Below are 12,358 nucleotides of genomic sequence, written 5' to 3'. Positions count from 1 at the left end.
CAGCCAGATGTTATGGATTTAGTTCCAGGATGTTTCAGAATTGTGATTTGCTAATCTTAATTCCTGGTAGTAAATCAGTACCAGAAGGATCAGGTATTCCTTCTTTATTTCTTTTAAGAGGAAAGAAAGCTCCTTTTTTTTTTTTTTTTTTTTTTTGCGGTACGCGGGCCTCTCACTGTTGTGGCCTCTCCTGTTGCAGAGCAGAGGCTCTGGACGCGCAGGCTCAGCGGCCATGGCTCACGGGCCCAGCCGCTCTGTGGCATGTGGGATCTTCCCGGACTGGGGCACGAACCCGTGTCCCCTGCATCGGCAGGCGGACTCCCAACCACTGTGCCACCAGGGAAGCCCAGAAAGCTCCATTTTTAACTGGACTCCAATTCCAAAATATTTGCTGTTTTTAAACAATAGGTGATGATTATTATATTCTGTATATTGTTAGTATCAAATGGTAATCCACCTTGGTTTAGGTAGAAAGGTGGTAATTTATTATTGACCCAATAGCCCCCTTCATATAAGAATTATAAATAATTGGTTTCTTTCATTTCAGCTCTTTGGCTGGCTTTTTCGGAGAGTTCGTTTTGAGAATGTTATCTTTGGCATTCTAACAGTGATGTCAATACAAGGTTGTGCAAACCTCCATAATCAATGGAACATAATAGGAGAATTTAATAATTTGCCCCAGGAAGAACTGATACAGTGGATCAAACACAATACCAGACTGGGTATGTAGCTGTTTGGTTATACGTATAGCTAGCACACACTCACGCACACACATTATTATTATATGTTATTATACACTTGCATATATTGTACAGTTATCATTTCATATATATGTGTATGTGTGTATATATATAAAAATTTAAAATACATACGCATTCATACCTTCACAGATTTTGAGCCTGGTAATTGCAGTGTTCACCAAATCAAACCTTTTTAAAAGGTGGTTTTGTGTCATCTTTAAACCCCTCCTAGGTACCTGTCGAAAAGAATTTTAACTGACTTTAAGAGTTATTGATTGTTCACAAGTTATGTGCTATAACTCTGAGATTATTGTATTTTAGCCATAACAGTGACACCTCAAAGAAAAAAAAAAACCTTTAATGACAACTTTCACACCTTGTGACAGGCCACTGGAGAAGATAGTTTTGACTGTGGAGAGGTTAACAATTCATTCCCTCCCATCACTTCCATTCAGTGCCTACTCTCTGCTCCATGTCTGTAAAACCAGTCACATGGAGAAGAGTTAAAATCTTGGATATTCTGTTTTCTTCACTAATTCATCTCAAAAAGATTAGTATACATGCTATTTTTAAATACTTTAAAATATTCTTTTAGCTTATCTTCTTTTCTTGCTATCTTCATCCAAAACCACCTCAAGCAGATTGGTATTTATTTCACTTTTAAATACCTTTCCAGAGGATAAATATATTGTACATTATTTTCTGTAAGTAACCTATAGTCTTGTCCTAGACAATTTTTGACGTTTCATAATTTTTTTCTGGCACAAGTTCTTCACTATGGTTTATTTAAATTTATCCTGTGACTCCTTGAGCCAGTTTCTTCTTATCTCTTATTTGGTAGTCATCATTTTACTAACTAGCTATCATTAAGGTAAACTCTTATGAACTTCAACTCAGATATTTGGCCTATGGCTTTCAAAGGGTGTAGGTGACAGTGCCTCATCACTTAGAGCTTCCAGGTTAGTTTAATCAGAATTTTTGAATTAACACTTTACTTTTTCCCTGTAGTACAATAGTACAAGATAGCTAGTCCCTTTACTCTCCCTTACCCCTCCCCACTTACAGCTGTTTTTCCAAAGCTTTAAAAGATACCTGCTCTTTTCATGTTTGCTTGTGTCTTTCTTTGTTCCAGTGTTTGTCTTGGGTTCTTGGCAGAGAGAGCCTATGTTTGGCAACTTACCCTTCTGAGATAACTCTCACAAACTCCTACCTCATTTTTGCCTCTTCTTTGATCTTACCAATCTTTCTCATCGCTGTTCTGTCATGGTTACCACATGGTTTATTAAATTCTATAGTAAAGGTGGAACTAGAGCTTACATTCAGGTCTACCATGTAAGGTTGTATAGTTTGTACACAGCACAAAGGTGCTCAGTTGGGAGGACAAGTGGGAACTGATATCCAGCCTGTGGTCCACTTACCAAGTCATGTATGTATTAGTGAGGCTCTGTCAAGTCAAAGGGATAGTTTTTTTCTAATACATGCGGTAAGCTAAGTGGAGATTTAAATATATTATAGAAAAGATCCTATTGTTTCTCTGTCACACTCATGTTTACTTTGCCCCCAAGAGGAAAGAAGCATTTGGGGAGTATTCTCCCCTTCTCTCTGTTTCATAGATGGTTGCTTCTCAGTGGTTCCAGTTCTTGCTGGACAGGCTTACCTAGTTTCTTCTGGATGACCCTGGCCCTGAGCTTTGGGTCCTTCTAGCCCAGAGTTTCTCAAGCTTGGCACTGTTGATATTTGGGGCTACCCTGTGCATTGGCAGCATATTGAGCAGCATTCCTTCCTTCTACCCGTAGATGTCAGTAGCCCCTCTCCCCCCACAGTGTGCTAACCAGAAATATCTCCAGAAGTTGTCAGTGTCTCTAGGAAACAAAATCACTTCTGGTTGAGAACCACTGCTCTAGCCTAAGAGCTTTTCAGCATTAATTATTGAATCTTACTATAATAAATACACGTCTACTTCAATTTATTTATGTATTTTCAAATTTAAGGCATATAAAGAGAGATTCATGCAAAGTTATATTTATTTACTTATTTATTTTTTAGTAAATGTATCCATTTATTTATTTATTTTTGGCTGCATTGGGTCTTTGTTGCTGCACGTGGGCTTTTTCTAGTTGCAGTGAGCAGGGGCTACTCTTCGTTGCAGTGCGCAGGCTTCTCATTGCAGTGGCTTCTGTTGTTGCGGAGCATGGACTCTAGGCGCGTGGGCTTCAGCAGCTGTGGCTCACAGGCTCTAGAGCGCAGGCTCAGCAGCTGTGGCGCACGGGCTTAGTTACTCTGTGGCATGTGGGATCTTCCCGGACCAGGGCTCGAACCCATGTCCCCCGCATTGGCAGGCAGACTCCTAACCACTGCACCACCAGGGAAGTCTCCAGAGTTACATTTAGAATGCTTAATTACATTTGAAAGTAAACATTCAATTATTTACAGTAGATCTGAATAATATGCCTTGTTCTTATTAGTGATTTTACTGTGCTGATTAAAAATGACGATAACCTTGCTAATCATGTAATCATTTATTGTACATGAGTGCCAGGAAGTAAGCATTTGGTCTTTTTGTCTCCCAAGAGACAGAACTAAAACTGAAGCCAGACAGTAGATTTTGGTGTAAGACTAGTTATAACCAAAAGGCAATACATTTATACAAGCTATTACTTCAGAAAGTACTACTAACAAGTAATGAAATGGTTTGATGAAATGTATACATTTATAAAGTCAAACAGAAACTAAGAAAACTTAGTTATGAATATTTAAAGGTGATCTGAGGGAAGAAAACAATGCTTTCATCTGGCAAGTTCTCAAGATTACAGTTCACAACCCACAAAAGTCACTTTAAAACATGTACCATAAGACTTGCCCTTTATAATAGTCTCCCAGTTCCTAGAACTTTAAACTATTGGAACAAGATATCAAATTTTACAATTCTTTCCAGTCCTGTGTGTCTTTGTAGTGCTGTCTTTTAGTATAGCGCTTGAACGTGGTAGTATGCTGTAGTGAAGTGGCTAAGAGGGTAGGCCCTGATACTTTCTAGCTGTGCAGTCTTGGGCAAGTCACTTAACTTTGCTGTGTCTCAGCTTCCTGATCTACAAAATAAGAATACATAGAACCCACCTCAAAGCTGTGCAAATTAAATTCTATAATCCTAGTAAAAGTATTTAGCAGTTCCTGGCACCAAGATAACATTTAATGAAAGTTGGCTATTGTGTAGACCATCAGTAAATATTAAGCGAAGAAAAAGAATGCTGCCAATGATTATTATTTAAATGTACTTCATCTTTCTTAATCTGGGTTCAAATATTACAGATAGGTAACTTTTGGTTTTCTTTAAAACATGTTGTTAAGGAATATAATCTTGTTTTCCAGATGCTGTTTTCGCTGGTGCCATGCCTACAATGGCAAGTGTCAAGCTCTCCACTCTTCACCCCATTGTGAATCACCCACATTATGAGGATGCAGACTTGAGGTGGGCAACTGATAGAATACTTCAACCAGACACACTAACGACTTCTCCTGACTCATAGGAATAGGGAAATTTTTATACACACATGCACACACACACACACACATTCACTCTTATCCTCATATTTGTGCTAGAAGTTAAAGAATAATAACCATTCAGAAATTACAATACGTACCTGTTGACTTAAAGTAACCTTAATAAACCTCTGAAAATTGAAAGAAGCAACACCCAGTTTTTCTCAAAGTGAAAAATATGTCACATTTATGACTAGCCTCTGTGTGTTTATGTGGGTGTGTGTTCCAGTGAAACTCCTAAGTAACAGTAATAAGAGTGGGGATAGATTTGGCTCATGGCCATAGTTTGCCAACCCCTGTTCTAGATTCCACAGCCCCTCTGCCTGGTTTAAGAAACCATTCTTCATCTTACTCGTGGCCAATGATTAGCCTTTTTTAACAGATAGAAAAGGTACATGAAATTTGCTATATTAAATGCTTTTATGAAACTTTGGGGTGCTCTTTTCCTAGCTGATTATGGGAACTCTAGCTTCCACTGAGGTCTGAAAGTTTTGTTTTCCTTAAATGACTGACTTTTAAAAATTATTTTAATCATTCTAGTAATTGGGTAATCATTTCCTTTTAATGTATTTTTGGCTTATTGTTAGAGGTAATATTTTAAATTATTTAAAGTTTTATGTTTGGTTGTGGAGATTGGGCATTCTGTATGCTTGAAATCCGAAGAAAAGTCTAATGCATAATTGATAATTTGTTCAGGATTTTATAAAAAACCCCCATTTAGGGCTAAACCATCTGTTGTACCATATTTTGGTAAGCATCCCTGTCTCTCAAGCTTCTGTTAAGTTGCTTTCTCTACATGACTGCTACCCTAGATGCCCACTGTCTAATTGTTCTATTTGCTACATTCAGCTTCAACTCATATGCTTTTCAGAGTTTCTATGAATGAAATTATCTACTGAAATCTATATTTTCACTATATTTAGCCTCTATCTGAATTTGTTCCAGATTAATTATTTTATGAATTATGCAAAGCAAATTTTATATTCTGAACTATTATACTGCTACCTACCTCTAGACTCTAAACTGGTTTATACACTAATAAGCAGTACCTGCAAAAATCAAATTGCTGTAAGTTTAAGCACATGCAAAATATAAATAGAAATGTGGCAATTGCTATTCCCAAAATAATTCATGCTATTTGGGGTCATATATAATCAATGCTCCATCCAGTAAGCATTGAGGTTTTAATTTGGTAACACATCTATTATCATTTATTTAAAATTTTTTTAACTTGTTTGAATTTAAAGAGCTCGGACAAAAATAGTTTATTCTGCATATAGTCGAAAATCTGCAAAAGAAGTGAGAGATAAGTTGGTGGAGTTACATGTGAATTACTACATTTTAGAAGAGGCGTGGTGTGTTGTAAGAACTAAGTGAGTATGAGCCCTGTGGTATATGATATGGTATATTTTAAAACAACAAATGTTTTACTTTATTACAGCAGCCCTGATTCTTTAAAAATTTTTATTTTAAATTAATTCCATTAAATTGTTGCCCTGGTATTTTATTTAAAATTATTTCATTTAGGAAATTAAAATTATACTATTGTTTAAGCATAATGTAATTTTTTTAAAAGTATAGTATATTTTGCTATCCTAATTTCTTCATTTTAATTTAACATCTTAAATGTAGCTTTTTTCCATAATCTTCAAATTTTTATAACTTTTATTAGATGTCTGAAATACAGATTTGAATTTACAACCAAGTGAGATATTAGCATTCTGCTACTACAGCTGATTTACCTTGGATTTATAAGACTCATAAGAAAAGTTTCACGTAACTCAAAAGGACGTAATAAGAAAACGTTTCTAATTAACATTTTTTCATTTCTAAATTTTGAATCTCTAATAATACATAAAATTCTAAGATGTGTAATGGATATCTTGAGACCTTTGTTTAGTCTCCTTGATTTAAGAAGTCCTTAGTTATATTAATTTTAGCATTAAGAATTTTCATTTCTCCTATGGATAATTAAGAATTGGCTATAACAGATTTTGAAGAGCTAAGTTCGTAAATTTTAGTAGCTAATTTTTGTATCTAATTTTAAGATCTAATAAATATGCATAGGAAGAAATGGCATCTTGCAAAAGAAGAAACAGAAATATCGTAATGTATATGCTTATCATATTAATTTAATTCAAAGCTTAAGACAAAACATACTTCAAAACAGGGCATATTGTCACAAATAAAGGTGGACATTTTATGATGACAAAAGGATTAATTCATCAAAAATATCTAACAGTTTTAAATATGCATACCTCTAAACAGAGCTTCAAAGCACAAAAAATAAAAATGTGTAGAACTAAAAGAAAAAATAAGCAAGGCTTTAAATATAGTTGGAAAAGTTAACGTTTTTTTCCCCTACTAGGAAAAGTAGATAAAAAGTCAGTAAGCATATAAAAGAGATGAACAACAAATAGTATCAAATAACCTGACCCAACTGACATTTATTGAACACTACAGGAAACAGCTGCAGAATACACATTCTTTTAAAGGGCATGTGGAATGTCCACCAAGAGAGAACATATGCTGGGCTGTAAAATTGTTTAAAAGGTTTTAAATCATACAGAATTAAAATAGAAAACAATAATAAACAGAAAATAGAAAAAAATAATAAACAGTAAATCCATGCATATTTGGAAATTAGGCAGTAAACTTACGGGTAATTTATGGGTCAAAGGAAAAAAACCACAAAGAAAATTTTAAAACGCTATTTTTTACTTGAATGGAAAAAGGGGTCTTTTAACAATATTGCTGATCTAACTGGATATAATGTACAGAAAAAAATTAAACCATGACCCATACTACACCATATACAAAAATTAACTTTATGTGGATTATAGAACTAAATGTAAGAGCTAAAATTGTAAAGATTTCTTAGAACACAGTACTAACGATTTAAAAAATCAATAAATTGTATATATCAAAATTGAAATATTTTCACCAAAAAGACATTAGGAAAATGATAAGGCAAGCCACAGACAAGAAGAAAATATTTGAAAGCATATATCTGATAAAGGACTTATAAATATAGTTCATATAAAGAAATTCTATAAATTAATAATAAAATGACCGTACAATTGAAAATGGGCAGAAGACTTGGAAAGACATAATTCACCAAAGAAAATGTGTGACTGACCGATAAATACAATTTTTAAAACTAAAATACCATACATTGGAGAGGATACAGAATAACTGTAAATCTCTTACATTGCTAAGGGGAGTGAACATGATACAACCACTTTGGAGAACTATTTGGAGGAATCTTAAAAAATTTTAAGCACACATCTACCTTATTACTCAGCAGTTCCATTCCAAAGAATTTAAATAAGAGAAATTAAAACATCTCTCTAGGGCTTCCCTGGTGGCGCAGTGGTTGAGAGTCCGCCTGCCGATGCAGGGGACACGGGTTCGTGCCCCGGTCCGGAAAGATCCCACATGCCGTGGAGCGGCTGGGCCCGTGAGCCATGGCCGCTGAGCCTGCGCGTCCGGAGCCTGTGCTCTGCAACGGGAGAGGCCACGGCGGTGAGAGGCCCGCATACCACAAAAAAAAAACAAAAAACAAAAAAACCCCATCTCTCTAGAAAGAGTGTCATAGCAGTTTTATTCATAATAGCTCAAAACCTGTAGGTAACTTGTTGCTTTTCCCTTGCTGCTGTTAAGAATCTCTCTTTATGTTTAATTTTTGTCATTCTAATTACAATGTGTCTTGGTGTGGACCTTTCAGGTTAATCCTGTTTGGGACTCTCTGTGTACCTGGAAGTCTGTTTCCTTTCACAGGTTAGGGAAATTTTCAGCTATTGTGTCTTCACATATGTTCTCTGCCCCTTTTTCTCTCTCTCCTCCTTCTGGGACCCCTAAAATGAGAATGTTAGTATGCTTGATGTTGTCTCAGAGGTCTCTTAAACTGTCCTCAGTAATTTTTTTTTCTTTTTTTCTGTTCAGCATCAGTGACATCCACAGCTCTGTCTTCCAGTTCACTGATCCATTCCTCTGTATCATCTAATCTACTGTTGATTCCTTGTAGTGTATTTTTTTTTATTTCACTTATTGTATTATTCAGCTGTTTGGTGGTTCTTTATATTTCCTATCTCGTTGTCAAACTTCTCACTGTGTTCATCCATTCTTCTCCCAAGTTCTTTGAGCATCTTTGTGATCATTACCTTGAACTTTTTATTTGGAATTACTTATCTCTACTGCACTTAATTCTTCTTCCAGGGTTTTTATCTTTTTCCTTTGGAACATATTTCTCTGTCACCTCATTTTGCCTAATTTGCCGTTATTATTTCTATGTATTTGGTAGTTTGGTTATACTTCCCAATCTTGGTGAAGTGACCTTCTGTAGGTCACTCCTGTGGGTTCCAGAAGTGCACTCCCCTCTGGTCACCAGAGCTATATGCTCTAGGGTTGCCCCCTGTGTCAGCTGCGCGGGCCCTTCTGTTGTGGCAGGCTGAGAACTATGGATGGCCAGGTAGATGTGGCTGGCCCCCAGTCCTGTTGGCTGCCAGGCCCTACCTTGTGTGGAGGCTACTGGCCAGTGGTGGGTGGGGCCAGATCACGAGGCACCTGGCTATAGGTTCCAGGGTGTAGCAAAGCTGATGTTGGCCTGCTGGTGGATGGGGCTGTGTCAGGCTAGCTGCTTGATCTGAGTCTTCTCAGTACTGGTACCCACAGGATGGTGGGTCGGGACAGGTCCTATGCTGATAAGCTAGAGGAAGAATTCCACGATGGCACTTACCAGCACCAGTGTCCACGTGGTAGAACAAGCTCCCCAAAATAGCTGCTACCAGCATCTACGTCCCCAGGGTGAGCTCCAGTTGCCTCCTGCCTTTCTGGGTGACTCTCCAAGATCAGCAGGAAGGTCTGACCCAGGCTCCTTTCAGATTACTGCTTCTACCCTGGGTCCTGCAGTGTATGAGATTTTGTGTACACCCTTTAAGAGTGGATTCTCTTTCCCACAGCCCTCTCTCTTTCCCAAAAGTAAACCCTGCTTGCCTTCAAAGCTGAATATCCTGGAGGCTCATCTTCCTGATATAGGACCCTGAGCCCAAAGTGGGGCTCTGATCCTTCACTCTTTGGGGAGAACCTCTGCAATTGTAATTATCCTCCATCTATGGGTCACCCACCTGGGTATATGATGAGTCTTGACTATTACCACACCTCTGCCCCGCTTACCTGTCTCATTGTGGTTCTTTCTTTATATCTTTAGTTGTATAAGATCTTTTCTGCTAGATTCTGGTCTTTCTCATCAATAGTTACTCTGTAAATAGTTGTAATTTTAGTGTGCCCATGGGAGGGGGTGAGCTCAGGGCCTTCCTACTCCACCTTCTTGGCACACCTCCTTGGAAATAATCCAATTTTAATGTAAAGTAAATTGTGATACATTGAAGATGTCTGTTGTAATCCCTAGAGCAAACCACTTGAAAAATGCAAAAGCAAAAAACAAAACGAAAATACCCAAATAAGCCAGTAGATGAATTGAATGGTATAATAAAACCTTTTTGCTTTACATAAAAGAAATCAAGAAAGAAACAGATGATCAAAAAAGATACGAAACAAACAGAAGAAAAACAGGAAAGTGGCAACCCTAAATCAAACCATATCAGTACTTGGAAATGTGAATGGGGACTAAACACTCCAATCAAATGTCGGAGATTGACAGACTGAATACAAAAGCAAAACCCAACTATGTCCTTCCTGTAAGAGATGCATTGTAAATACAGATACATGAAGGAAAGGTTGAAGGAGAAAGGATAGCAATGTTACCATGTGAGTAACCATGTATGTGATATATGCTAGATATGCATTATCTAGCATATTCTAAAAAAGGCAATACTATAGTGCAGAAGGGTGCAGTGCTTGCCTAGGTTTATATTTGGAGGAGAGGACTGACTCTAAAAGGCTACAAGGGAACTTGTTGGGGTGATGGAAATTCCCTGTGTTATGATTATGATGGTGCTCACACACCTATACACATTTGCCCATACTTATCAAACTTTACACATAAAATGGGTGAATTTTATCGTACATAAATTATACCTCAATATAGCTGTTAAAAAATTAGAAACCAATTTTGCCTGACTTCTTCCCTTTAATGACTCTCATGCCAGGTTGTTGCCTAGTGAGAAGTATTATTTCACTCAATCCATTCAAAAGGGAAAGAGTTGAGGAGAATAAAGTTGGCAGAAGAGCTTCTTTTCCCTGCTTTGGACTATATATGTTTTCATGCTAATCCAAGTCAATTTAAGCTCAAAAATATGAAATATGAAATTCATCAGGAATTAGATTAACTTTCCTTTAATTTGTCTCATTCTGCTATAAATGGGCCTTATGTTTGGATGGCAGTACCAGTTAGAATATTCATTTATATTTTACTTTGAAAGTAGATTTTTAAATATATATTTCTGAATATGCATTGAGCCCTTATTATTTGATTCAATAATATATTATTTCATTAAGTGGAACATGAAAATGCAGCGTACCTTCATTTTATTATCTCTAAATTTTAAACTTACGTTTTTTGAAATGATGCTTTTAAATCTTTAATTTATTAAATTAGTCTCTAAAAATCTAGGATATATTTTATAATTATATTTCTTCTAGATATGAATGCATTTTTAATACAGATATATGTGCCTGTTTTTTTCAGGCCTGGTTGCAGTATGCTTGAAATTTGGGATGTGGAAGACCCTTCCAACTCAGCTAACCCTCCCTTATGTAGCGTCCTGCTCAAGGATGAGAGGCCGTACTTCACCACAGTGTTTCAGAATAGTATGTACAGAGTGTTAAAGGTTAACTGCTAATGAGACTACCCTTTACACTGTGGTGCAAAGAGGTGCATAAAAAACAATCACTTTAGTTTATTTACATTAATAAAATTCACAAGCTTTAATAAGGGACCCTTAAAAAGAAGATAATAAAAATGATTTAAATTTTTCTAATTGCTGAAAGGTAAATTATTTCATTGTTTTCCATTGAATGTCAGCCTTATTAAGCTTGTCATATAAATGAGTAAATCATCTTAAAGTTTTAAAGAAGAAAAATATATGTAAAAGAACAATGAAATTGAATAAATCAAGGATATGTAAGTCCTTTTGGTATCCCGCTAGGTGAATTGCTTCGGATTTTCCTTAGTTCCAGGATGTACCAGCTCAGACTCTTTAAACCACTTAGAAGAGACTAATGCAGTCTCTGAAATGACACTTCCTTAAGATCCTGATACTGATCACAACCTCTTTACCTCTGTGAGGAAATTTGTTTGTAACCATGTGTTTATTAAGGTTGTTTTTGCTTTTAGTAGCCCTCAGGAAAGATCTTTAATAGCTTTTAAAAACTTTTTTATCATTTCAGGTTAGATATTTTAAAAAACAGCTTATTTTGTAATGTTTTCAATCTCTTTAAATTTATTTGCCGAGCCAGATAAGTATTTTTCACTGATTAGTTCTCAATTTGAGTTCAACAGATTATTAATCTGTCTTTAGAATTCAGTGGTTTTTCTTTTACTATCCAAGTAAAATAAAAGTTGTTACAGTACACAGCCAAATGTAGGGGTTAAACATAATCAGAAATGAAAATCCAGTTAAATTTATCAAATGAAATTTGAAGATTCTAGATCTTGAATGAAGCAAAGGCATTCTCATCTTGAAGTCCTGTAAGCTCATTGGACATAGTCATTTTTTCTGGTCATCATCTTTCATAATTAATGTATTTTAAAGTCCTTTATTTATTTTTGGTTTTGGATGAGGACAGTAATGTTTTATAGATCCTCTCTCCCAGTATAAAACCTACCCGATAGTAGTGCTTTGAAAAGTGGTAAATAGTTATCTTGAAGATATTGTTGCCAAATGGAAAGATAAACACTCTCTTTCTCTGATTGATGGATGTTAAATATGCCATAGCTGTAGTATTTTAATGTGCATCTGCTTTAATCACCTTGAAATTTTTGTAATCCCCTGATTTTTTGGACCTCTACATTTGAGATAACAAAATGACTAAATTCTGTAGATTAGTTCACTTACAGTAGGTAGAAGATTACATATATATAATATATACAGGAAAACCAATAAAATTTGTAACTTTTA

General features: G+C 36.0%; 1 protein-coding gene across 1 annotated transcript in view; it reads left to right on the top strand.

Moving 5' to 3' along the window:
* Positions 1-11,637, top strand: part of DPY19L2 (dpy-19 like 2) — a gene marked incomplete at its 3' end in the record, with an annotated part of 87,144 nt that extends 75,507 nt beyond the window's left edge. The window contains exons 19-23 of the mRNA XM_029233907.1: positions 548-722; positions 4,107-4,206; positions 5,525-5,650; positions 10,927-11,061; positions 11,628-11,637. Coding sequence (XP_029089740.1) covers positions 548-722; positions 4,107-4,206; positions 5,525-5,650; positions 10,927-11,061; positions 11,628-11,637 — 546 coding nt within the window. The remainder of the gene's footprint in view (positions 1-547; positions 723-4,106; positions 4,207-5,524; positions 5,651-10,926; positions 11,062-11,627) is intronic.
* Between the last annotated feature and the right edge of the window lie 721 nt (positions 11,638-12,358).

Source organism: Monodon monoceros, unplaced genomic scaffold (genome assembly GCF_005190385.1).
Source record: "Monodon monoceros isolate NGI ecotype Baffin Bay Population unplaced genomic scaffold, NGI_Narwhal_1 Super_Scaffold_2, whole genome shotgun sequence".
Classification (NCBI taxonomy): domain Eukaryota; kingdom Metazoa; phylum Chordata; class Mammalia; order Artiodactyla; family Monodontidae; genus Monodon; species Monodon monoceros.
This window is presented reverse-complemented; position numbering and strand designations above follow the sequence as displayed.